Source organism: Herpailurus yagouaroundi, unplaced genomic scaffold (genome assembly GCF_014898765.1).
Source record: "Herpailurus yagouaroundi ecotype Mexico unplaced genomic scaffold, PumYag 426, whole genome shotgun sequence".
Classification (NCBI taxonomy): domain Eukaryota; kingdom Metazoa; phylum Chordata; class Mammalia; order Carnivora; family Felidae; genus Herpailurus; species Herpailurus yagouaroundi.
Genome location: NW_024412643.1, coordinates 417,018 through 443,066, shown reverse-complemented (window position 1 = coordinate 443,066; position 26,049 = coordinate 417,018). Strand labels below are relative to the sequence as shown.

Genomic DNA, 26,049 nt, shown 5'->3' with positions numbered 1-26,049 from the left:
CTGGCGGATATCTCCTCCAAGGGGTAGCGCGCAGTGATGGAGGAAGGGAAGGCGGAGGCAGAGTGGGGCGCCTGAGACCTGGCTAACCCCTGCTGTGAACTCTGGGGGCGGGGGGAGGAGGGTCTAAGAGAGCAGAAGGAAGGTTTCCGTGGGACAGGCCCTCGCCTCAACCCGGGGATCCTGGTGCGCCTCCTCCAAGGTGGCCACGAGGGGGCGCCGCGGACGCGCCTGCGAACTCCCCTGTGCAGAAGCAGGCACGCGGCTGTTCTCAGCCGGCGGGATCCAGCGGGCAGGTGTGGGTTCGAGCGCGCAGAGCTTCCTGACTTTCGGTCCCCCAGCGCGGGTGTCCAGGCCCGGGGGGTGGGGGGACTGGCTTGGGGGCTGAGCCCCTCAGGTGGAGCCATCGCACTGTGTCTCCTTGAAACCAGGCTCTGAGCAGAGAGAGACACAGAGATGTGTGGGCGCTTCTCCGGCTGGGGGACGTCCTCCTGCGTGTCACTCTCAGGCGGGCGCAGCCGGCCCGGTGTTGACCGCCGCGTGGGCGCCCCGACGGGCGGAGGGAGAGGGAAGACGAGCGGTAAGCAAATCAGTGTGGAGGGGAGAAGACGGAGGAGACCCGCAAGGAGAGGAAGGAAGCGGAGGGGGGAGGCGGGAAGAGGAGGAGAAGCATCAGACCTGAAATCCGAGGTGGGAGGGGAGCTGGGGGCAGGGAGACCGGGTGTGGGGGGCGGGTGGCGGGGCGGGGGTGAGTGAGAGGAGGCCGTTTGCTGCATGAACCGGGGAGACCTTATGAAATGGGGCAGCGGTGGGCGCGGTTCTCTGCGGTAGAATTCCACGGGCTGTGGAAATTCCAGAGCTGTTGCTTGGATTGACTGAAGAAGACGTGTGTGTCGGGTTAGGATGGTTGAGACAGGAGTGGGTGCAGAGGGTTCTGGGGTGCGGGGAGGCAAGTGACCGTGTGTGTACAGTGTGAGGCTGCATTGGGGCGGCGTGAAAGCAAGTCACGCTAATCTGGCGAGAGAGATCATGGTCGGGAACGTACATGTTTCCAGAGTGAGGCATGTGTGTTCCGCCGAGGACCTACTGACCCTCTGTGATTTTCCTCAAGTATGCGCAGTTCGGCTGTTCTTGTGCTCTCTCGAGGTAACTGGTGTTTAAAACATCAAACGCCTTTTGGTGTTTTGCTGTATCTTTGTTTTGCTTGTCCTTTTAGTTTAAGAGTTTTGCCCCAGCATCTCAGAGATACTTGTGAATAATCACCAAAATGGCCCTTATTTTGTATATTTCGTTTACTTGTTCCTTTTTTATTTGTAGTTTGTGGTTCATTCTTAGTTTTTCTTGTGGTTTATGTGCAAGATAACTTACAGTAACGTTCCTGATGGAATTTGGAGTGTATTTAAATGATTCGAGTTAGTTTTTCCCTGGTCTTGGTAAAGGAGATTTTGCGTTTTTGCGTATTTATTTCTGGGGAGGGGGGCGCTAGCTGGTTGGCTGGCCCATGCGCAAGTGCGAGTCAGTTGTAGGTTTGAAAGAAAGGAGCCAAACGTTTGGCGGGTGGGCAGGCTGAAGCACGTCTCAGGATCCCCTCCTACAGCTCCATCCCGGGGTGGAAATGTCATGGTAAAAATGTGGCTTCCACGGGGAGATCTTCCTTGATCATTGGCCCCCATCCGTTCTTTCTTTCGGACATCCATGGTGGGCCCCCTTAGGGCCAGAGCCCTGGCCAGGGTTAGGGTTAGGTCCCAGGGGGCTCCAGGCGCCGAATCCCCACAGTGCAGTGGTCTCCCCGGAGTGCTGAGTGCAGGACGCATGGGAGGTTGCTGGTCAGGCTTTGTCTCCACGCTCAAGGGCCCATCTAGAGTGTGGGTCACGCATAGGTCGGGCCTCATTTTCCTCCTGGCGCAGTCGACGACGCTGCTTTGGAAATGGCCTGGAGATCTTCCCAATTCCACGCGGAATCATCCCGCGCTAGTTTTGGGGGGGGAAAAAAAAAACCCGCCCCCGGGGGGGGGGGGGGGGGGGGGGAGGAGGAGGAGAGGCCTGTTGAGTCCTGATAGGGGCCTGGCCTTATGTAAATCAGGCGGTTCTGGGCGGGGCAGTGGAAGTCCCAGAGCTGTTGCATGGATTGTTTTAGGAAGACGTGTGTGTGTGGGGTAAGGATGGTTGAGACAGGAGTGGGTTTTGGGGTGCGGGGATGCAAGTGACCGTGTGTGCACAGTGTCAGGCATGTGAAGCTATGGTGGTGGGAGGAAATTAAGGTTATGCTAGGCAGTCAGGAAAAATATTAAGACCGAAAGTAGTAGTTAGTTTTTCCAGGGCTGGGCTTCTCCCTTGCGTTTTGTTGTGCTAGTTATTTCCTCACTTGGCTGTGTGTTTTGTGACAGAAGTGTGCTGGGTTTGTGCTGTTCTTTAGTTGTCAAAGAGTTGGAGATCAAATTTTGTGCTGTAAAGTTGTTGAATTTGTTTTGTGCTTTATTATTTTTTGACAGCAAAGAAAACAGATCCACCTTTAAGAGGAAAGACAGTGTAACTTTGGTGAAGTTGTTGTGTGCCCTCCTCTTCCCAGGGAAGAGAAGTTAGTTGGGGTTGGGTGTTACCTGTACAACAATCCCCCCAAAAATCTCAAGACAAAACCCGGACTTCCTATCAGGCCACTGCATTCGTGTTGGGCCTTCCTTAAAAGACTTTCAGGAGAATACGACTCAATGAGATTGACACACCTCTAAAGAGGCATGGCCACGCACACACAGGATGAGTTTTCACCATCAGCTCTGGGACAGAATGTGGTGGGCCCTGTGCTTGCTCTAGGGCTTAAGCAAAACCTGTCCTTACAATGCTGCCTTGATTTGTAAATATATGTTTTAAGGGTTTTCTGGCTTTGTTTTCACTGGGGCTCTGGCTTTCACTCTGTAAAAGTCTCTATTGAGAATTTACATTGATGTTTTCCAACTTTGGTTTTCACTTAGGGGAGCCACACCATTATGGACTCACAGGAACTGGATTTACTCTCTTGTCTGAAACAATTCAACAAAACCACACAAGATATACAAAATGCAGATTTCCAAGATACTGGGCATCAGGCAAAAGAGGACAGCAATTCCACACTTGGAAACACACAGGTGAGCCAAGCCCGACACAACATATGTGCTGCCTCAAGACAGTTTCCAAGCAAGGTGCAGGGAGGGGAAACTGAAGAGGCCAGTGGACTATGTGGAGTTGAGGACACTGAGCTGAGAGTCCACAGGACAATGTGATGGGGAGGGCAGAGCTGTGGAAAATCAATTAGCAAGAGCTGTTGGGGGGCCCTAAGTATGCAGCACAATCCTGCTCTGTGCCTCCATGGGAGGCAACTCCAGCAAGTCAGGGGGCAATCTTGTGAAAGGGTTAGAGGGAACAGAGCCTGTACCTCAGCACTGGAAATACAGCCTGTTGCCAACAGATAGACTGAAAAAAGTAACCCTCCTAACTCACCAGGCAGAACTCAGGGAGGTCTTGCCACAATGTTGGGAACTCCTAATTAGCCCTCTGCTGAGCACTGCTCAGGACCACTGAACAAATCATTAAAGCAACACCAGAAATATCAAACTTTCCAAGTAAATAAATGCATCCCTGAGCAAAGCTCAAAATTAAAGAAAACACAAAAAAATATCCAGCAACCAAACAAGGTAATATTCACACTGGCCATTCCATCCAAGATTTTGAGGTATGCAAAGCAGCAGGAGAAATGACCCTTAATGAGGAGACAGTTCAGTCATCTGAAAATGACCCAAAGCTGACACAGATGGGAGAATCACCAGAGAAAGACATTAAGGTGTTTCTTATAACTGCATTCCATCAGTTCAGAATGTTCAACAGGTAAATGGAAAATGTGAAAAAGACCCAATCTCCTGTTAAGTGATGAAAACCACAATGCCTGAAGAGAAATGTACTGCAAGGGGTTGACAGCAACAGAAAATGCAGAAAAAGAACATTTCATAGGACTTGTTTTGAATCTGCAGACCCCTTTGGTTAGTATTGCCCCCCTCACTCTGTAAAATCTAATCCATAAACACAGGATGTCTTACTGTTTCTTTAGTTTTCTCTAATCTCTTACAGCAGTGTTCTATAGTTTTCACTGTAAAGGTCTTTGCCTCCTTGAATCAGTTCATTTCTAGATATTTTATTGTTTTGAGTGCTATTATAAGTGCAGTTGTTTTCTTAATTTCCTTTTCAGATTGGTCTTTGTTAGTGTAGAGAAACACAACTGAATTTTGTCTATCTTGTCCTCTGCAACTTTACAGAATTAGTTTATTGACTCTAGTATTTTTGTTTGTGAAGTACTTGGGATTTTTCTCTAGATAGGAGGATGCCTTCCACAAATAGAGATAATTTTATTTATTCCTTTCCACACTACTTTTGCTCAACTTCAATTCTAAAATATATTTGGGCTGGGTGTGGAAGCCTACACCTGCCACAGGCCACCCGTGGATTTTTGGGTCAGAGATGAACAGTGACAGGAGGTTGCCTATTTTGGGTCACCTCAGCCCAGGGTCTTGGATAATCACACAGAGCCTGGCCAGGGAATTAGAGACCAGCAGGAGTCCTTGTTCTTTGCAACCACCTCAAAAGGCAAGGACCAAAAGACCCCTTGAGGCCCCTACAGGGAGGGTTTCTGCCCTCCCCCCGACCTGGGAATGGCCCAGAAGTGAGAAGTCAGAAAAGGGAAGGGGCCTGGGGTGGCTGCTGACTCCAGGCCATGGGTGCCCCTGAAAGCTGTGCCTCATTCCACCTGTAGAGAGCTCATTCAAGCAGGGGCCTGGGTCAAGCAATAAAGCAAGCAGTTAAAAATAATGCAGCTGGGAGGTACTGCCAGGACTAGCATCAGCTGACACCTCAGAACTGACAATACTTAGAAACAGGAGGGGGCCAAGACCAATTAAATCCCTTTAAAAAGGGGTGGATTTTTGCAGCAAACTGTCAAACTCTTCAGACATGACCTCTCTATGTTGGACCACTTCTAAAAGGCAGCTGCCTCCAAAGGCTCTGCCCAATTGATCCTCAAACAGAACTGAGATCCTTCACTGCTTGAACATAATAAGCAGTAAGTGCCACGAGCTGTCCTGGACCGGACCAAGGCCAGAAGGACTGCGTGCCGACAGACTGACTTCTACGACTTCTATTACCTTGTTTGTTGTGTGGTTTGTCTTATGTTCTGCTCTGTGTGCTGGGTAAGAAGCCAAGTTTAATCACGTGGTGAAACTGAATTTGGAACCCTGAAAGTGCTTTATAATTGTGATTAACTTTGCTTTATGATCGAATAAAGCTGACATTGTGGAAAGACACAGTTCTCTGTGTGTGCCTTATTAGTGTGCTCATGACACTACCTCACCCTCCTGCTCCTCAGGCAGAAAGGGGAAGCCACCAAGCCCAAAAGGCAGCACCACACACACTTGCATAGGGAGCTCTTTCTCTGTTATAATTTGAATTCAAATCCAAGCTACCAAAGTTCCAAACCCCACACCAGCTCTTCCATGACCACTGCGTCCCCCAATGATCTTCAGTGCTATAATTGAGTCTCAGCACTTGAGATTAGTAGCAGCTAGAATTGAACCAATCTCTCCCTCTCTACCTTCCTTCCTCCCTCTTGCTCTCCTCCTTCTCTCCCTCCTTCACTCTGCCTTTTCTCTGTCCCTTTCTTTCCCTCCCTTGCTCTCTCCCTCTCCCTCCTACTCATGGTTGCCTACCCTCACCTTCTTTCTCCTTTTTAACTTTCCCATTTACTCCTCTCCTTGCCACCAGCACACTCAGACTGAGGCTGCTGCACTGCCATGGGTGGAGTAGGAAACCCACTGTCTTTCCAGGTGAGGCCCTCTAGGTATCTATAGAATTTTTACCTGGTTCTAAACAGCTGCTAGAACAGTTGTTAAGAACAGCCAATTTGAAAGACTTTTCACCGACCCCATTCCAGGGTTCCTTTAGGACTTAAGAGTCTGCAGTAGAGCTCTTAGTACTCTACCCCAGGCCCCATGGCAGACTGTATCCTTCATGGAGCATTTATGGGTGCCTACCTGGTGACAGGCCCTGCTCTGGCCACATGGTGAGCAAACCCTAGGTCCTCACACCATGAAGCCTCCACTGGAGGCCTGAGGGTGCTGCAGTGGGGGCACAGCTGGTTAGTTCCTTCCCACTAGGGGGCCCATGCACCCCAACTGGGGGAGACTTGCTGTGAACAAAAAATGGATGAAAGCCAACCAAGAGTGGGAAATGTGTGATTTCAGCCTCAGCCTACAGGCTTCATCCAGAGCTCATCTGCTTGCAAGACATCTCAGAGGGCTTGCAAGGTAGGGAGTGCCTTGGGCCCTGGATTTCAGTTCACAGTCCCCAGGTCACTCCCTGAAAATCACCCTGAGGCAGCAGCTGCAAATTGACGACAGTCAGCTATTTGGATTTGTTGCCTGATCAGGTCAAGTACTCTTCCGAATTAGAGAACCCAAGAGACTCTTATTGGAAAAATCACTGCCTAGCTGACCTGTACTGCTCTGGAAATACAGTCCAGTATCTTCCAGCTTTGCCTTCAGGAAAGATATGCTCGTTTATGCAGATTATCCCTTGAGATTAGGCGTATCCCTTATCACCCTAGGCAGTGATCCTATGACTCAGCCTCCCTCACTAGATTATTAACTCCTCCAGAGAAGGGGTTCTCATGTTTACCCAGTCCTGGATGATAAGCTTTACATTTGAGACATCTGATAAACATTTGCAGAATTACATGTGCCTGCCTTGGTTTTGATGGAACCCATACTTAGGAGATTACTTCCTGTAATTGAGAGGTTGTGCCTCCCAGGAGAGTGAAGAGAAGGAAAGAAAAGAAGTGGGAGGTGCAGTGGACAGGGATGTGGGGAGACCCCTGTGGATTATTACTGGGCAGCATGCTGCCCCCTTGTGGCCTACCAGCTACAGGACAGCCCATGACATTCCTTGGATCCCAATTCTTATACTTTTGGCTCTCAAGACCCTTTTACACTAAAAAAAATTGACACCACAGAGCTTTTGTTTATGCGGGTTATGTGTATTAATATGTATAATATTAGAAATTTTAAAGTTAAAATACTGATTCACTTAAAATAGTAATAAACCCATATTAACACATTTTTTAAATGAAAAATACTATTTTTTTTAAATTTTTTTAACGTTTATTTATTTTTGAGACAGAGAGAGACAGAGCTTGAACAGGGTAGAGTCAGAGAGAGAGAGGCAGACACAGAATCTGAAGCAGGCTCCAGGATCCAAGCTGTCAGCACAGAGCCGGACGCAGGGCTCAAACTCACAGACTGTGAGGTCATGACCTGAGCCGAAGTCGGATGCCTAACCGACTGAGCCACCCAGGCGACTCTGAAAAATACTATTTTTTAAAACAAATGGGTGATATCATTTTTTACATTTTTGTATACCTCTTTAATGCATAGGTGAAAGAAGACCCCTGGATTCTCATATCCATTTCTGCATTCGATGTGTTTTCTACGTTGTTTTGGTTGAAGATATGAAGAAAATCTAGCCTCACACAGATGAGTAGTTAGGAAGGGAGGAATATATTAATAGTCTTTAAAAATCAGTGCGGATATTCTTCTTTGATAAGACACCAAAACTTAACAAGTAGAGGTTTCTTAAGGTTAGTTGCAATGTAGAATCTGAAACCTTATCGATGAGTCCTTTGTATTCTGTTACATTAAAATCCATTGCCTATTGTGAAATTTGAATGGGTCTTTTGAATAAAAGGCATCATTTTGTAAGTTCAAATATTGGTCATTGAAAAATATTGATTCACTGAGTTATCCACACCTTCCAAATGCTGACACATTTCAATATTTAATATGTACATATATAAATCAGATAAATTAATGTAATCACTGATCTTATCAGAAAAGTCTTAAAGTATTAGGAGATTTTCAAGCTCATGGTAGCCAACACAAATTTTCCAAAATTCTAATTTTGTTTGAAAGCTCCAATTTCGTTATTGCTAACAAATCTCATTGGTTGTTTTCCTTGAAGTAAAAGGTACACTCTTCATTTGAGATACTCCTCCATGGTTTGGCTGTTAATTGTTCTTTTAATATACTTGAAATGTGCTACATGAAAAAAAGTGGTGTGGCTCGTTCAGCCCACCATGCAGTCACACAAGCACTTTTCCCTGAGACAACCATGTTGAGAGAACATTCAGGAAAAGGAGCTGCTCTGGCCAAGAGAGGTGAGTGTGGCTGTGGAAGATGATTGGACCTGGGTCATTCAGAACCTTAACATTTAGTCCTAAGTGCACAGAACCAGAGAGGGACAGCCCACATTCTTCCTCCCTCCTGATGCCATCATATAGAATGTGCCCCTTAGCCTTAAGAATTTGCTGCCTGAGTGCTATTTGCTACCTCTGGGCAGCCACCGCCTAGTATTCCCATCCCTCCTTCACCACCCAGGATTCCAATCCCATCCCTGAAGTTCGCAGGGCCCACCTGTAGAAGGGGACCAGTCTCCTCAACTGTGAAACTAGATGAGCCAGAGGTGAGCTTCTCATTGCAAGAACTTTATTACTAGTCAAGGTGGGGATTGGAGAGGCAAGGAGAAATAGAAGTCAGCAAAGTTTGGGAAACTGATCAGGTCCCTATAGCTAAAGCAGCCCCCTGCTCTCCTTCACACTGCTCCTGGGGCCTTTCTCCCCGGCCCTGGGTCTTGTTGGTTAAATGAGGAGAACAGAATTTGGAAGTGGCTCATTTGTGCCCCCCCCCCCTTGAGGGGGCTTTTCTGGATCCCACAGGCCTAAGGGTAAGACTGCAGCCCCACTAAGGGCCACCTGTCTGGATTTGGGGCATTCCCTCAGAAGGGTCCTTTATGCAGTCTCAGGAGGCTACCCCTTGGGAGGTGAGAGCTGTGCAGGTCTTTGTGGAGATACCTCGTGGGAAGTGAGCTTGGAGTGGGTTAGGGGCCAGGCGTTCTTGGTGGGGGTGGTAGGTGCACGAGCCAAAATAAGTACTAGTGATGATAGCGCATTATGTGCTGCCTTCTGGAATGCACCTTTCTGTTCCTCTGCCTTCGTCCCATCTGCGCATGTGGCCCTGGTGGAAGGAGGGTAGGGCAGGGTGGGGTATTGGTCAGTGGCCCCCATCCACAGCCTTGACACTCCTGGAGCAGGTCTTGTCTTGTTGGGGATGAAAACAGTTTTCCTCTGCCTTTCAAAGTTCTTTAGATGGACTAAAAATTAAATTGACATGAGACAGATTAACAGGAGAAAATCAAGGAGATCTTAAGAAATTGTATACTTCCAGGGCGCCTGGGTGGCTCAGTCGGTTGAGTGTCCGACTTCAGCTCAGGTCGTGATCTCATAGTCTGTGAGTTCAACCCCTGCGTCAGGCTCTGTGCTGACAGCTCGGAGCCTGGAGCCTGCTTCAGATTCTGTGTCTCCCTCTCTCTCTGCCCCCTGCCCTGCTCACACTGTCTCTCAAAAAGTGAATAAACATAAAAAAAAAAGAAAGAAATTGTATACTTCATATATATATATAGAGAGAGAGAGATAGATATGTATATAGATATAGATATAGATAGATAGATAGATAGATAGATAGATAGATAGATATAGATATAGATATATGGCAGAGCCCCAGAGCCCCAGGAAAACTGAGTAACTCCCTTAAATAGCCAAAGCCATCACCTTAAATACCATCATTAGCTAAAGACAAAAGATGTTGGGGACAGGAAGTCAGTTGTGGGAGGTCCCCAGGAAAAGCACAGCAAACAAGGGCAAAGTTAAGCATATATAAATTATTGCTTTCTCCAGTGATAGCAGCTTCTGGAGATTGACAGTCATACCTGCATCCTGGTGCTGAAGGAGACGCCCTTACAAGTGGAGATTTCCCCTATTCATGTGTCTCTTACAAAAGGGTGACTTCTTGGTTTTCAGAACTTCTCGTGGTTCTTGTGTATTTCCTTAAAAAATAACCAGCTCAGAATAACCAATATGCCAAAGAGGCATATCTTGGGTTGGCGAAGTTTGACCCCTAGATTTGGGGCATTCCAAGAATTCCCAGATATTGGGTTGACTGGGCTTCCCAAAGCCTGGGGATGAGGAAGCAGCTCAGGGAGACTTGGGCAATCATGCCCTTTCCCAGGGAGGCGGTACCTGGGCTTATTCACAGGGTGAGGCCTTGCTTTCAGCCTGAGTCTGGTCTCTTCCAGTTACTCTGGGTGGACAGAACCTGTGGGGAGCCTCAGAACTCTGCCCCCTCTCTACCTTCTGTTAGGAATCCAGGTGTTCTTCTTCTCTCCAGAGAGCCAGAGCCCAGGTGCTCCCTTACCAGGGAGGGAGTGCCTTCTGGTGAAAGGCATCCTAAAGGCCTGGGAGGTGGCAGCTGGAGAAGGAGGGCAGGGCCAGAAGCCAAGTCTGAAGGAAGGAACTGCCAGCCAATGAAAGGGGAACTGCCTGAACCCTGACCTGTGGAACTGGGACAGCACGGGACCCACAGGTATTTCTGAGTGTGGTTGTGAGTGTGTTTCTTGTTGAGAAGCCTCTCCCTTGGAAGAGGACTGTACCACATGGAGTGTTAAGACCATATCTCCTCTGCCCCAGAACAGGGGACCCCCTGCTGACTCTTGTCAGTACCCTCTTGTGCCCTCCCTCACCCTCACACCATTCCCAACTGGGAAGGAATTCTCTGCACATCCATGTGTGTTTGGATTTCTGAGTTCTCTTATTGCTGGAGCTTGCAACTCTTTTCTATAAGAATGGGGGTTAACAATCCTACATTGCACAGTTAGTATAAGGATTAAATAAGGTTGCTTGTGTGAGTGTCCATACTGGCTTTGTACATAGTAGCCACTCAATGAAATCTAGTTGCCCAGGAAAACAGGATGAGGGTGTTTACCCATCCAAGGAGCACCTGATATGTGCTGGGGACCCTGAGAGTCCCACTCAGGCACTGGCCCACAGGAAGCCCATAGTTTGGCAGGGAAGCAGACAGGGGTTCCATGCATTGGGATGGGTGCCCTGTTTGAGGAGTAAAGCACAGTTGGGTTAACTGTCAGTGTCTCTCCCAGGGCCAAGGTCCACACTTTCTCATCCGTGTCCTGGGACCACATGAGGATGCTGCTGTGGCTTCCTGTCTTGCTGGGTCTTGGGAGCTGGAGTGAGTTTTCTTTTAATGGAACAGTGGGTAACTAAGAAGGATCATCTAATCTCACAGCAGAGAATGTGCTTTCTCCTTAGGGAGAAAGAATAACTTTGCATTTAGAACACAGAATTTGGACTCTGTAAACCTATTTCAAATCCTTGACCTGCCCCCAGCAATGATTTTAAGCAAACTACTCAGTCCCTTAAACCTTAATTTTCCCAGCTGAAAATGAGATAATGTTATGATTTCCCAAAGTTTTTGAGGATTAAATGAGATAATGCACATGAAGGACTTTGCACTTGCACAATGGGAGCAATGGTTCTGTCTGTATGATTTCTATGTCAATCAGAGTCAATCAGGGGTTTATGCTTTTTTCAATAAGAGAAAGTCCTCGGAGATAGGGATGTCAGTTCCACACACAGGAGCTTGGGCACAGCACATGCCCCCAAATCAGCCCTGGAGGAACAGACTTGATTTGTGCAAGTAATTCTAATCCCTTCTCCATATCATCTTCCCATTGTTTCTATTCAGTAAAATCCATACAAAAGAGGACCTTGTCCTTTTGAGATGCTTGGACACATTTATTTCCAGGTTGCATTTTTCCCCCAATTATGTGTATAGATGTAGCTCATGAGAAACGGATATATTTCCAACTTCCTGCTCTTGGCTATTTAACTGTGTTCTGGGATATTCCCTGGAGTTGGTGTTGGAGAAAAGCATGCACATGTTGCTACTGGAGGTAGTCCTTCTGACAGCCTAATGGGGTCTCCTGGAAGGGCCTCAGTGATCTGGCCTGAGTCTGTCACTGAGATGGCTAGTACTGGGGTTCTCTGAGGACTGATGCAAAATGGAATGTTTCTCTGCAGGTGCTTTCTCCTGGAATGAAACACAAGCCAAACGCATATCAGAGGGCCTTCAGGACCTGTTTGGCAACATCTCTCAGCTTATTGATAAAGGAAGACTTGGTCTCAATGGTGAGGAGGCTTAAGGATAGCTGGGTATCTGCTGTGACCAGTGCTTCTGAGGTCTGCACTGCCCCTTGTGGCTGGTATGAGAATGCATGGGGCTGAGACAGTGGACGGAGCAAACCACCTGCTAGGATGCCACAGGCCTTGGGGGTCCAGGTGTTATTGGGAGAGTGCAGAAACCAGGACAGGGAGATTCATCCTCTTCACTAAGGGCCCCCTCGCCTGAGGGTGGAGACCTACACCCTGCCCTCAGGGAGTCGTCCAACTGAAAGGGAGAGTCAGGCCATACCTTGAGAGAGTCCCTAGGCTGAGGAGGAGATATAGTCCCTTCAGGAAGCACTCAGAACAGGACAAAGGACACAGAGCCACAGAGCAAACTGTCAGTGAACATAGTGTGCACTGGGGGCATTAGTGCTGCCCAGATGGGCCTCTCAGGCTTTCCCCGGGGAAGCAGTGGGAAGGAGCTGCTTCCTGAAAGCAGGGGTCCTAGAACAGAGCAGGGCAGGAGCTGCAGGATGGAGTCTGTCCCAGGTAGGGGTGCCCTGTATGAGGGAGCAGAGCATCCAGGCTTCTCTGGACAGGTGCATACTCTGCAATGGGAACAGCAGAAGGGATGTGGAGGTAAGAAGCAGAGGGTGTGCCTGCCTGCTGAAGGCCTCCTCCCAGGACTCTTCTACCCTCAAGAAGCAGACTCAGCCCAGAATGGCACCCATGGCCCAGGGGGTTAGTGAGGCAGTGATGGAGCAGGATGCGCCGAGTGATAACCTCCTCACCCTTGTGGTTACCCCACTGATGTCTCCACAGTGGTCTCTCACAAGGAGTGGGGGGCAGAAGCTGTTGGCTGCAGCACTCCACTGACCAGGCCTGTGGATTTCTTTGTCACGCACCATGTCCCTGGACTGGAGTGTCACAACCGAACTGCATGTAGTCAGAGGCTGTGGGAACTCTGGGACCATCATGTGCACAACAACAGCTGGTGTGACGTGGCCTACAAGTAAGGGACAAGGGATATGTGAGAGTACGTGATCAATGATACTGCTTGTGACACTTCTCTTGGCCTTACTCATCTCTGCTCTGCACTTACCAGGTTGAGGTTATATTGGGTTGATAATGAGTAAAATATTAAACCCCTACAAAATTCCAAATCCTTTTGAATTTTCTTTGAGATCTAAAAGAAAGCAAGGAAGGTTAAGTAATAACTATACGTATATGCCCCCCCAAACCTAGTTCACATAACACATTGACAGTTACAAATGACTACTGTGTGCATGAATTCATTTGCTCCACCAAGGTTGGTCAGGCATGCATTACTATCCCCATGGTCCAGGTGAGGGGACTGAGGCAAGGACGTTGTTTGATTTGCTCAGAGTCACACAACTGCAAAGTTGTGGAGCCCAGACTGGCTCAAAACTGGCTCTTTGCCTGCTGCATGTCCCACTTCACCACATTCAGGGGGCTCCCACTTTGTGAGACATCTCTTACCCTAGTGGCCACTCCAGTGGACCCTTTTAGTGTCCAGGACCACGTGCCCTTGGCTTATCTCTGACCTCACCCAGTTATGGACAGTCCCTATGCATGGTAATGGCTTCTCACTTCCAGTACCCTCTGCATCTCTCTGCTTTTCCACTTCAGATTTTCATCGTCTCTGATGGTGAAGGGGAGTTAATACCCCCCTGGCAGGCAGGGGTTGTAGATAACTTCCTCAGCCCCTGGCCCTTCTCAGGGACAATCTTAGGTCCATGTACTCAGTTCCTTGGAAGTTCACCCTGTCTGGTGGTGGGTGGTGGGTGGTAGGGAGTGGGTAATGATTCTAAGCCCCAGGTGGCCATTGTGAAGCCAGCCCAATTGCATTGCACATGCTTTGTTGGGTTTCTTGCTTCTGACTTGCTCTCCTTGCTCCCTCACTCTGGCTTCTGGGACCCCTTATCAAATAAACTGCCTGTGTCCATGTGCTTTTCTGAGGAGCTACTTCCTGAGAAATTTATGTAAGATAGATATATGTAAGAGAAATCACATGAGCAGCTTACGTGGAGATGACACAGGTAGCATGCATTTTAGAGGAAGGAAAGCCATGTTTGAGGCTGAGAAGAATCTCACAGTGTAATTGAGTCTGTGTTAGTTACTGTGATGGCACCAGGACCTCTCCTCCTCCTGAGTGTGTAGGATGATTTTCATAAAACCTAGGCATTTGAGCAAAGAAGGTAGGCAGTGTGGGGGTAGCTTCTGAATGCTAAGGGAATATAAATGACTTGGACTATCCATTGTCTGGGACAAGTCCATGAAAATTCCCTGTAGTGAGCACAGCTTGAGCACTTCTCCCTTTGGAGGTTGGTAAGTGGTTCCTCTTGTGGGATACACCACGGTGCCAGCCACTCAGCCTGTATCTCCCTGCTTCACAGCTTCCTGGTTGGAGACGATGGCAGGGTGTATGAAGGTGTTGGCTGGAACATCCAAGGCATGCACACCCAGGGCTACAACCACATCTCCCTGGGCTTTGCTTTCTTTGGCACCAAGGAAGGTAATGGTCATTCCAGCTGCCCTTCTCCAAAGAGTTACCCACTTCTTTGTTTCCGCACTGACTCTTCGACCTCCTACTTCCCCAATGATCCACTCTCCTGGAGTTCCCCTCTCCTTTGGCTTCCATGAATGAATGGTATTAGTTCTCTTCCTCCTGCTCTGGTTTCCTTCTCAGTCTCTGAGTTGGCTCCTTTCCCTCTGACAGTCTCACAGTGGAGGTGCTGTCCAGAGTTCTCTCTGCAGCCTTGTCACCATTATGCACTCATCATGGAGGAATGTGGGCTTCTGCTCTCTTCTATCAGTGACTCACATCTTCCTCTCTGGCTCTCACCCTTCTTCAGTGCCAGGCCCTGTTTCCCATTTCTTGCCAGGAACCTCCTCCTCCCATCTCTCTTACCCCAAGATTTTCTGTATAATTTTTAAAACCACTCTGAGGCCTCCAATCCCTGAGTCCTTTCCACTTTCTTTTATTCTTACTGCTGCCCATTCCCCCAGCCCATGTCCTAGCATACATGCTCCAGGACCATTCCACTGAGTTTGTGCACTCTTACTATTAAAATTCTTGCTCAGCTAGTTTCTCACTGTCCCCTCACAATACTCTGTGAGAAAATCCAGACAAGTTTCCTGGTTGCTGTTATACAGAGTACAGCCTGAGCTCCAGAGAGGAAGTGACCCAAGGAGAAGAATCAGAAGGCAAGGCCACACTTTTCTTTACTAATTTCAGGGTGGTTTCCAGCATGCCAGAGGACTGTGTGTTCAGCTTGGTTTGTTTTTGTGACCACTCATTGCTATCTCGGTGTCACCCTGTTTCCTCTGGGGTCTTGAACACATTACATTTTGGAGCCTCAAGTTCCTCTCTATAAATATGGGGCTAATAATAGCATCCACCTCAGAGGTTTGTGGTGAGGATCAAAGAAGTTAATACAGGTAAAGAGGTTAGCACATGCCTGGAAGGGTGCCTGCCAATGGGAAACTCTGGCCTGGCCAGCTGAGCACTCCAGAGCATAGTACTGCCTTCCAGCTCTTCCACGGAGAAAGAGCAATAAATGAAGTCTTATCAGGTCACTGGGAAAGGTCTTCATCCTAGACCAGGTGGATCCTTGACTTTTAGGCTTTCCAACCTGGGGGATGAGCCAGTTCCCCTCCAACAGCTATGTAGGGGCTGACAGGGCCTCTCATCCTTCTCCCACAATACCCTGAAACTCAGGCCAGACCCAGGTTACCACAGATAGCTCTCTTTCAGGCCACAGTCCTAGCCCTGCTGCCCTGTCAGCCATGGAGGGTCTGATCTCCTATGCAATCCAGAAGGGCCACCTGTCCTCCATGTATGTTCAGCCACTTCTTGTGAAAGGTGAAAACTGCCTGACCCCTCTGCAGAAGGCAAGCCCTAAGAAAGGTAAGACTTTCAACCCTACCAGGCCTCCCTTTAAACCTACTCCCCACCCCATGCCCTTATAACTTCCAAATGCCATTGAGAGTGACTTTTTTAGCCAAGCTCTCATTGGATCCCTTCTGATAGGCAACTGGTCATCCAACTCTGAAACTTTGGGGCTGGTACAATTTGAGACGGACTCTCCAGGTCACCGCTTTATACCTCAGACTCCGAGAATGATAGAGCTATGGCATTAGCCTGGTATAATATATGTGTACTAATTTCTTGAGTCAGTCAACAATTAGTCACTGAAGAGATATCATGGAATAAAACACATAAGCAGTAGCCTTATAAAGTTTCAACCTAGAGAGTAGAAAAAGACAATAAGCAAATAAGCAAATAAGCAAGTAAAATATTTGATATGTTATAAGGTGAAAAGTACTGTGGAGGAAGAAAACATGGAGAGGGATAGGCATCTAACACAGACAAGCACAAAAGCACAAATGCGCATCTTTCTGAATATAAGAACCTGAACAACATTGATTGATTGAAGTGCTTAAGTCACCACCTATACTGACTTCAGAGGAAGGGGTTAGTGTAATTTAGGTAACAAACACTAGATAAAAGGTATATTTGGGGTTTAACAAATTACAACATCAAAACCAGTATAGTTAAGGGGCAACTGGCTGGTAGAGCACGTGACTCTGGATCTTGGGGTCATGAGTTCCAGCACCATGTTGGTAGTAGAGTGTACTTCAAAAAAAAAAAAAAAATAGGGGCATCTATGTGGTTCATTTTGTTAAGCATCTGACTCTTGATTTAGGCTGAGGTCATGATCTCATGGTCATGAGATTGAGTCCCCATCAGGCTTTGCGCTGGGCGTGGACCCTGCTTAAGGTTCTCTTTCCCTCCCTCCGTCTCCCTCCCTCTGTCCCTTCCCTGCTCATGCTGTGCAAGGGTGTGCTCTAGCCCTCTCTCTCTCACTCTCTCTTTCAAAGAAACCCAAAACTGACAGTGTAGTTAATAACCACTTTTGGCCTTTTCCTGGACTTAATAAAGTTTTAAATTTTTTTTTCAACGTTTATTTATTTTTGGGACAGAGAGAGACAGAGCATGAACGGGGGAGGGGCAGAGAGAGAGGGAGACACAGAATCGGAAACAGGCTCCAGGCTCTGAGCCATCAGCCCAGAGCCTGACGCGGGGCTCGAACTCCCGGACCGCGAGATCGTGACCTGGCTGAAGTCGTACGCTTAACCAACTGCGCCACCCAGGCGCCCCCTTAATAAAGTTTTAAAGATAATTAGCTCTATTATGTGAAAGCTCTGAGTAAATCTGATCTCTGTCTTTGGTTTAGCCATCTGCTAATATTAATAATTGCTTACACTGACAGAGTTTTAGGGATTACAAGTGAGTCTCAAAGACATGCTTTCAGATGAAAATTCAACTGATTTGTCCAAAAGACCCTGTTATGCATGTACATCCACATATACACAAGACAATCATACAGATAAATAAGTACCCTTTGCTCTTGGGAATGAGTATCCATGTACCCTTAGGATCAACATTCACACACTCCTCTGGGTTCTATTTTAAGGTTAGATCCCATGTCTATGATTCCTGCCTTTTGAATCCAATCCTACCATGCAGATATACCCCACTACCAGGTGGGCTTTCCTGAGTTCCACAGTCAGGGTTAGGTCAGGATGCCCAGATGGCATGGGGATGTTCAGTATTGCGGTGGTTGGCATGAGTGGGCACGAGTCCACACGTTGATGTTTTCTTGCTCCCCTCCCCAGCTTGCTCCAACATTGTCCCTCGATCTGCATGGGAAGCCAGGAAGACGCACTGTCCCAAGATGAACCTCCCAGCTAAGTATGTTGTCATTTTCCACACCGCTGGGAGAACCTGCATCATGTCTGATGAGTGCCACCTGCTGGTCCAAGATATCCAGGCCTTCTTCATAGACAGACTGAATTCATGTGACATTGGGTATAAGTAAGTGGACCTGAGGATATATAGGCTTCTTTTACCTCAGAGCAGACTCTGAACCTTCGAATGGGAGACAAAGGAAAGTAATGTTTACTGAGTGCCTGCCATATGAAAGGTGCTCCATCTATGACCATGTTGATTTTTCACACAACCCTAGGTGAGCCTTACTTAGGATATAGCTAATGGGGTGGTCACTCTCCTTGAATATGTTCTCAAAATGTATCTATTTTTTTAAAGTTTATTTATATGTTTTTAGAGAGAGTGAGCGAGCATGAGTGCAAGTGCAGGAAGGGCAGAGAGAGAAGGAGAGAGAATCCCATGCAGGCTTTCCACTGTCAGCAGTGCCCGTCAAGGGGCTGGATCCCACGAACCATGAGATCATGACCTGAGCTGAAATAAAGTCAGATGCCTTACCAACTGAGTCACCCAGGTGCCCCTCAAAATGTGTCATTTTTAAAGATTGTATATAGATATGATGGAGGTCAAGACTGCTGGAAAGATATTAGAAGTCATACACATGCAAGATTGTGAAGCCTATAGAGAATATCTTCCTGTCTGAAGGCAGGGGGAGGCACCAGATAATATCCTCTGATTGCTGTAATGCCAAGATCTGTAATCCTTTAATAAAAAGCACACTGACCTAATGGGAGAATAGAAACTTCTTGCAGCGTGCTTTCCAAGTTCACAGGTAGGATAGATACCATCTCATATCCATCAGAAACAATCACACTGAATGTTAAGTCTCAGGATGGACTAGTATAGATAGCACTAGCCTAGATCGCATATTTGTACACATTAATCAAGGAGGCCCTTCCTCTAGAGACTTTATGGATTAGCTAGTGGAGCTGGATTTTAGTCCTTCCTTGCCTCCTGGCCAGGCACTCTGTGCAGGGTGCAAGAAGCATAGCTGTGTGCAATGGCCCTTCCTTAGCTGGATTTACCATTACTTAGTATGTGATTTTGGGGTGATGGCCTCTCCTCTCTCCATCCTGTTATAGTTACAACCCTTTCAAAATAGGAGAAAGCTTCCTCCAACACCTTTCATCTGTTAAGACTTGTCAAGTGCTTTTATAGATCCTGCAATGCAGGATTATTCACAGGGTTGTTCTCTTTGATCATAATAGATACCTGAATATTGACTCTATGTTTTGAACCTAACCTGGAAAGTGATGGGTGCTGAGAGAGGACCTTTCCTTTTCCCATTCAGGTTTCAGTAGCCAGTTTCCTGTCTCTTGACTTTGACCTTTATTGTATACCTTGTGCCATAACTTTCATGACCCTGCCATTTTCTCACCCTGAGGTGAGAAAGATCACCGGTGATCTGTAGTCAGGAGTAAATACCCACTTGCTATAAATTAATTCACTGAGAACACTGAGTGCCTACTCTTTGTGGCATGAGGCTACACTCTGGGGACACTAGCAGATGTAGCGCAGATATGGTTCTTGCCTTGATGGAGCTAAAACTGCTGAAGGAGAAAGATAACTAAATGAATAAAGCCTAATAGAGTACATTAAGTGTTATTATAGATGGTGCAGAGTGTAAACAGGAGACATTTTTACCTCTTGGTAGCTTGCGGGGGAATTGGGTGTGAAGAAAGCACTACTCAAGAGATGACATATCAACTGGGATCTAAGAAATGAGTGAGCTCATCGGAGGAGGGGGAAGAGTGTTTTGGGCAGAGAGAAAGGACCTCTGTGGAAAGTCCTGGATGCCATCCTGATAATGGTGTCTTTGAGAAGCTGAGGGAAGTTTATCATAATAAAAATAGATGCTGGGATGCCTCGGTGGTTCAATCAGTTGAGTGTCCAACTTTGGCATCAGGCTTGCTGCTGTCAGTGCACAGCCTACTTCTATCCTCTTTCCCCCTTCCTCTGCCCCTCCCCAGCTTGCGTTCTCGCTCTCTCAAAAATAAGTAAACATTTAAAAATTTTTAAATAATAATAATGATAAAAACAGATGCCAAAGAGAGGGATGGTGGAAGGTAAGGAGGCAAACAAGGGGGCATATTATGAGGGATCTTCTCACTTAAGCTGGGGCGTGTGTGCCCACTGTGTGCCAAGGGCATAAAAGCAGGTTTGAGATAAGATTTGTATCAGGAAGATCATTCACAGCTTCAGGAATGGGACAGAAAAGGACAAATCTGCAGGTGGTGAGATCAATTCAAGCAAGACCAGGGTGGTGATGAGGCTGTCATGGGGAGAAGCAGACAGATCTAAGAGGTCAGTGGAGATTAGTGTAATGTTGGTGATGAGGATGCCAGGGTTGATCAGGGACAGTGGTTGCAAGATGCGGTGGACGATCCATGGTTACTGAGGGATGAAGCGGTGGGCTCATACTCATATTCCTGGCTGGGACCAATGGAAGGGCAGGAGGTGGTGCCTTTCACTAAGATGGGGAGCCTGGAAAGGGGAACTGGTGGGGAAGAAGGTGGCACAGGTGTGGACACATGAATTTTGCTCAATGGCAGTTGAAGTTATCTTCAAGGAGGTAGATGGGTTTGTCCTGGGCAGCATCTTGAGGTACCCCACATTTAAGGAAAGGACACAGGGAGACAAGGTGCAGAGGAATGAGGGACAGCCACAGAAGACAACTGGGAGAGTGGGGTGCGATGGAAGTAAAGGGGAGAGAATGTTTGAGGATACAGAGGGATCAGCAAGGTGGGGCTGGAGAAGTGTATTTTGTCTTTAGTGGTAAGGTGGCCACAGATCACCGGGGAAACACTGGCAAGGTATGAGGAAAGCCAGGTTGCAGGGATGGCAGCTGTCACTCTTTTCTCCCTAGTCTGTGAGCTCCTTGGGGAAGCAGCAGTGTGCTAGACCTGGATGGGCTCATGAGAGGGGATCCCTGGGAGATCCAGGAATTTTGTGAACCTTTGTTAAATCACTGGTGGATTAAAATCAGCCATGGTGGGAGTTTTACACCACAGAAATCAATAAAGGGCATAAACCAGGGCTTCCTGCCCTTCCCCTTTTCTGATGACAGCTGGTTTACCAGCACACCTCTGGCAAAGACTGTCTTTTTTGTAACTCAGTGCTTAGAATTTAATGACTAATCAGTGTCTGCTAAGTAAAGGCATGAGTGATTGAATGAATGAGTGAATGGATGAATAAATGAAACAATCGCAGAGTGCCTATCATGCTGATGTCCTTCTCCTGTCATGGTCCTTTAGCTTCCTTGTGGGGCAGGATGGTGTCATTTATGAAGGAGTGGGCTGGAATGTCCAAGGCTCCCGTGCTCCTGGCTACAATGACATTGCCCTGGGCATTGCCTTCATGGGGACCTTCTTGGGTAAGTGGATGCTTTGGGCAGTGACAATGACCTTTCATGGTATGGTGTCTGAAAGAGTGTGTCTCACGTGGACAACAACAGCATCAAACTCAGGCATCACTGAGAGCCTACATATCTTGGACTTACTGAGCTTCTGATTTGATGTTTGACGAAGCTAAGTGTGACCAGGAATGACCCCCATCCCCCAGGCATAATGCCCACACACATCCAACCAAATGCCTCTCTCTTCTGACAAGACAAGAGGAAAATATCTTTGTGCATATGTTTTGCTAAATTTTTTATGATGGCACCAATGTAGGGACCCTTGCCTTATTTGCCACAGCCCTGAATGAGCCCCTGTCTCTGCATCCAAAGTGTACACTGAGAATTGTCATTGCTCCCAGCTCTTGACCAGGGTTTGTTTAGACTCCGAGGCCTTTTGCTGAACCTCTGGGAAGAGGAGACTTTGCCACTTGGGGCTGGTTCAGGCTGATACTAAAATGGACATTGAGTGGGGCGAGGGGTGACCCAGGAAGGTACCTGCAGATGGGGCTGAGCATATGAAGGTGCAGGAAGCATATCTATGGCCAAAGCAAGGTTTCTCTGCTTCAGCACTATTGACATCTTGGATCAGGTAATTCTTTGTATAGGGGCTGCCCTGTACATTGTAGGACGTTTAGCAGCATCCCTGGCTCCTGCCACCAGATGCTTGTATCACCCCTTGCCTAGCTGTGACAACCAAAAAATGTCTCTACACAGTGCCAAATATCCTATGGGAGGCTAAATTCCCCCAGTAGGGAACTATCAGGCAGGCATATTTACAGCAGACAAAGGCTCTTTACATCCCCAAATAATTGTATGTTTTATCCCAGACTCTGCTATTTTCATTTGGGAAGAACTTTGGTGCTGAGAAATCTGAGTCTTGACTTGGTTTTCTGTCTACAGGATGGCAATAGTGGAATATATTAGCTTGGTGGTAGGGGTGGGTTAGGGGTGATTCTGGAATGGGTCCTTCCTTAGTCAGGGTGCCCTGGAATCCTAGAACAGATGGATAACTCTGTTTTGCAGGTACCCCACCCAATGCTGCAGCCCTGGAGGCAGCCCAGAACCTGATCCAGTGTGCAGTGGACAAGGGGTATTTAACTCCCGACTACCTGCTGGTGGGACACAGTGATATTGTCAATACACTGTCTCCTGGGGAAGCTTTGTACAACATCATTAAGACTTGGCCTCATTTCAAACACTGAAGGAACCCCTGCTCCTTCTGAGACTGCTTGTCCCGCCTGGCTGCTGGGCCTCCCCTGTTCTCACCCTCCATCCTGACTCAACACCTTGTGTCCCCTCCATGTCAGCCCCATCCTGCCCCTCCTTTCTCAGGTTAGGATGATTCTCTCCTGCTAGCACCACCCCCCAACAGCCCCAAACCCTGGAGCTGGGCATTACCAGCCCTTTGAGTGAGCCCCACCTTCCTCACTCCTCATCTTCCCCTCCCCTGGGCACCCAGCTCCTAAGCCAGGTGGGAAGATGGGCTGATCCTTGTTTGACTTCTCATTCCCTCTCTGGCTGCCCCTCTGCCCCATGTACCTTCCCCTGCCATCTACCCAGCAGCCCCCAAGCTTCACACAGGACCCAGGTCAAGGCCCAAAGCCCCTCTCTGCTCACACACCCACTTGTCCCCATGTGGATGCAGCCCTTATCTTAGGGCTCATTGCTTACAGGTGTGGTTGTTCTCTCCACTGGATTGTGAGGCTCTCCAGGCTTATTTGCCCCCATGTCCTTGATTCCTCAGCAGTGTCTGGAGTCTTGTGTGTGCTATAGATGTTTGTTGGAGAGGTGGATGAATAAACAAATGTGTGTGTCAAGTCCCTGCTTCCCTTTCCAATCTGTTCCACCAGCCCCTCTTTTTGGAGACACCTTCTGGGACTGTCCCCCATCCTGCCATTCTCTCTCTGTTGTTGCCCCTCCCAGTCTGAGGCTCAGAGCCAGCTCTTGTCGCTTATCTATAATGGTGCCACTAGGGTCCTGTGTCCTGTCCACCCCAAGTTCCCTGAGGGCAGACAGTAGTCCTCTAGGCCCAACTGGGCTGTGTCTACACAAGCCACCTGTGCCTGCAGCCTTCCCTTGCCCACCTGTGCCCGCTGGCCTTATGTCTACAGGGCTGTAGACTTCCCCATCTCCCCCAGAACTCATCAAGGCCTCTTCAAATCAACAACACTGCATGGTCTGGATTACTGTCTCCTCCATATTATTGACTTTTATTGGTCTCACCCACACAATCTGAGTAAAAGCAGAGCACTCAGCTGTCAAATGCTTTTTTAAAGGCAAATTCTGAGGCAGCCCATTCTGTTCAGTTGGCTCTTCTGAGTCCTTGGTATAGAAAATTTCTTCCCAACTCCCCTTAATCATGTGAAGCGGGGTTCATAGTACCCCTCACCACATCAGAGGATTGTTGTGAGGATTAAGTGAATTAAAATGTGTTGATGTCTAAGACCTCATGGTTGGCATATGATAATGTTTTCATTAAAGTTTGTGGAGCTATGGTTATTCTTGTTGCTATTGCTGTGACTTTGTCCCAGGCAATAGCTTGTGTAGGGGTCAAGAGCAGGCTGTCCCAAAGTGTGCCTCTTGGGCGTACCGATTATTTTAACTGAAAGTCACGTCAGGGGCACCTGGGTGGCTTAGTCCATTACTTGGCGACTTCCATTCAGGTCATGATCTCGAGGTTTCTCTAGTTTCTCTAGCAGAGTCCTCTCTGCTGTCAGCAAGGAGCCTTCTTGGGATCCTGTTCCCCTGTTTCTCTGCCCCTCCCCCACTTGCACGCTCACTCGCGCACTCTCTTTCTCTCTCAAAAATAAACATTTAATAAAGTCACTTCAGAGACAGCCTGTGCAAGAAGGACACTCAGACCCTCCTCCGCCCCCCTGAGAGAAGGAATACATCTCCCATGTGAAACGTACCCTCCCTGTAGCAGGAACGAAAGAGAGGAAGCTGTATAACAACGCTTGTTACTTTTTACTAATTTACCACCCCGGCCCAAAATCTGTTTAGAATCCCTTACGAATTGAAGCTCCCAGTGTTAAGTTTTCTTGATCCTGTCAATACCTCACAGACTTGTCTATTTGTCTGAAAAGTGTAAAAACTGCCTGCATGGTTATTTCTTTGGTCTTAATTTCATTCCTGGACCTCTGTGCACACTTAATAAAACTTTGGTTTTTTTCCTACTGTTAATCTGTGTCCTGTAAATTTAATTGTTAGTCCAGCAAAGACCTTGAGGGTAGAGAAGAACTTTCTCTTTCCTTCAGTATCTACTAGTCCTATTTGCAGCAGGAAGGATGTGCCTTTGCAGGCACCAGCTGAGGCAGCCCCCAGGAGTCTGGCACTCCCTAGGAGAGCAGGCTGGCCTGAAGCTTGGGGCGCACAGGCCTTGGGAGGTCTGACAGAGTCCATGGTGAAGGAGGGACACCTTTTTCACAGTGTCTGGCTGTCAGGTTGTGAGGGGCTCTAAAGGTCATCTTGACAGTTGTTTTCAACAACTGTAAGCTGGGGGGGAAAAGCCAAATGAAGTTTTATTTGATTCCAGAATAAAATACTACTCTGGCTAATGCCCCACATTTTATTAAAAACTGAACCCAAAAGGGCCAGACGACCTGTTCAAGTTCATTCAGTGAGTTAAAGAAAAGAAGGAGCATGGCACCATTTCCTTCATACTTCTGGTCAAAATCATTTTATGGTCCCTCCTTTCTGACAGGGTAACGTAAAAAACTCAGCATGGCAACCAGGGCTTTCTACAATCTCACTCCAGGTTACCTTTTCCCATAGAATGAGCCCAAGTGGTCAAGGTATGGGCTCGCTTCTTGGGCTTGCCCATCTTGGAGCCTTTGCCCATGCTGTCCCTGCCCTGCTCTTGACTACTGCAATTCGACCAGCTTTTAAGACACTTATCCAGGCTAGTTCTTCCAGAAGGCTTCTTGCTTCTTCAGACCAGAAGTCACATTTTCCTCCCCCAAGTGCCCATGAACTTTACCTGGGGCTTGTGGTTGCTCATCACTGCTCACCCCCTTCTCCCTCCCAACCCTGACTCTCCAGGCTGTGCCTCACCTGTCAGGGCTCAGGATATCCAGGAGCACACTGAGGGCACCTTTTTGTCTGCGCAAGAAAGGAAGGGCAGGAGCCACACCGGGGCAGGGCTGAGTGAACACGGGCAGCATTCCCAGCCTGGGAGGGCGGCTGCTCTTCCCTCAGCTGGGCTTGAGATATTTCTCAGACTGGAAAATCCCCATGTCTTCACACTGACTGAAACTACCCACTGGTGCAGCCCTGTGATTTCTCACAGGCTGGTTCCATCTTCTTTCCAGGCCATTCATTGCTCCCACCTTCCAGTGCCCCGTCCCCATCAGTGAGAGTTGGGGAAAGACATTCTTCACCATCAAAGTTCCCTTGCCACTCTTGGAGGCTTTTGTGCCCTTCTCACTGTGGAGGCCACAGCCAGGGTTGGGGGCACCACTCCCCTGCCTAACCCCTACCTGTGCTCCCTGGCTCTTCCTCTATCTCTTTGGCTTCTTTCTTCCCCACTTTGGCTGTGTTTTCCTCTCTCTCTTTTGTATGTCTTCCTCCCACCAGTGCCTGTTTCTCTTTTTCTCCTTCTCTCATGCTGCCTCCCCCTCTCTCCTCAGTGCTTCTCATTTTCTGTCTCTTGCTGTGCTTCTACTTCTGTGTCTGCCCCGATTTTGCCCTTTCTCTTTTGCTTTCTCCAGCATGCAGAATATGGCAGCATGAAAGAAACAGCCAAAAGGTGTCTGAGACTGT

At 47.9% G+C, this 26,049-nt stretch overlaps 1 protein-coding gene and 1 long non-coding RNA gene across 4 annotated transcripts; both read left to right on the top strand.

Moving 5' to 3' along the window:
- Nucleotides 1-299: 299 nt before the first annotated feature.
- LOC121022551 (uncharacterized) lies at nucleotides 300-5,321 on the top strand. Of its 3 annotated transcripts, XR_005786997.1 has the most exons (3): nucleotides 300-577; nucleotides 1,053-1,143; nucleotides 2,967-5,321. It is a non-coding gene; the product is annotated as an uncharacterized LOC121022551 (long non-coding RNA). The 3 variants fall into 3 exon arrangements; XR_005786996.1 differs by lacking the exon at nucleotides 1,053-1,143; XR_005786995.1 differs by lacking the exon at nucleotides 300-577 and having other exon boundaries at nucleotides 926-1,143.
- A 4,414-nt stretch (nucleotides 5,322-9,735) lies between these two features.
- LOC121022552 (peptidoglycan recognition protein 4-like) lies at nucleotides 9,736-24,471 on the top strand. Its single transcript, XM_040463748.1, has 9 exons — nucleotides 9,736-10,484; nucleotides 11,056-11,144; nucleotides 11,996-12,103; nucleotides 12,902-13,091; nucleotides 14,497-14,615; nucleotides 15,858-16,010; nucleotides 17,783-17,981; nucleotides 21,146-21,264; nucleotides 22,312-24,471. Exons 2-9 carry the CDS (start codon nucleotides 11,096-11,098, stop codon nucleotides 22,488-22,490), a joined length of 1,116 nt encoding a protein of 371 aa, XP_040319682.1. The 5' UTR covers nucleotides 9,736-10,484; nucleotides 11,056-11,095; the 3' UTR covers nucleotides 22,491-24,471.
- Nucleotides 24,472-26,049: the final 1,578 nt, after the last annotated feature.

Bases quoted from the DNA above. Each gene is read 5' to 3' on its own strand.
- LOC121022552 (XM_040463748.1), top strand. From the start codon at position 11,096: ATGAGGATGCTGCTGTGGCTTCCTGTCTTGCTGGGTCTTGGGAGCTGG. The intron at 12,104-12,901 runs GTGAGGAGGCTT...ATGTCTCCACAG, and splicing joins AGGAAGACTTGGTCTCAATG to TGGTCTCTCACAAGGAGTGG. The intron at 13,092-14,496 runs GTAAGGGACAAG...CCTGCTTCACAG, and splicing joins TGGTGTGACGTGGCCTACAA to CTTCCTGGTTGGAGACGATG.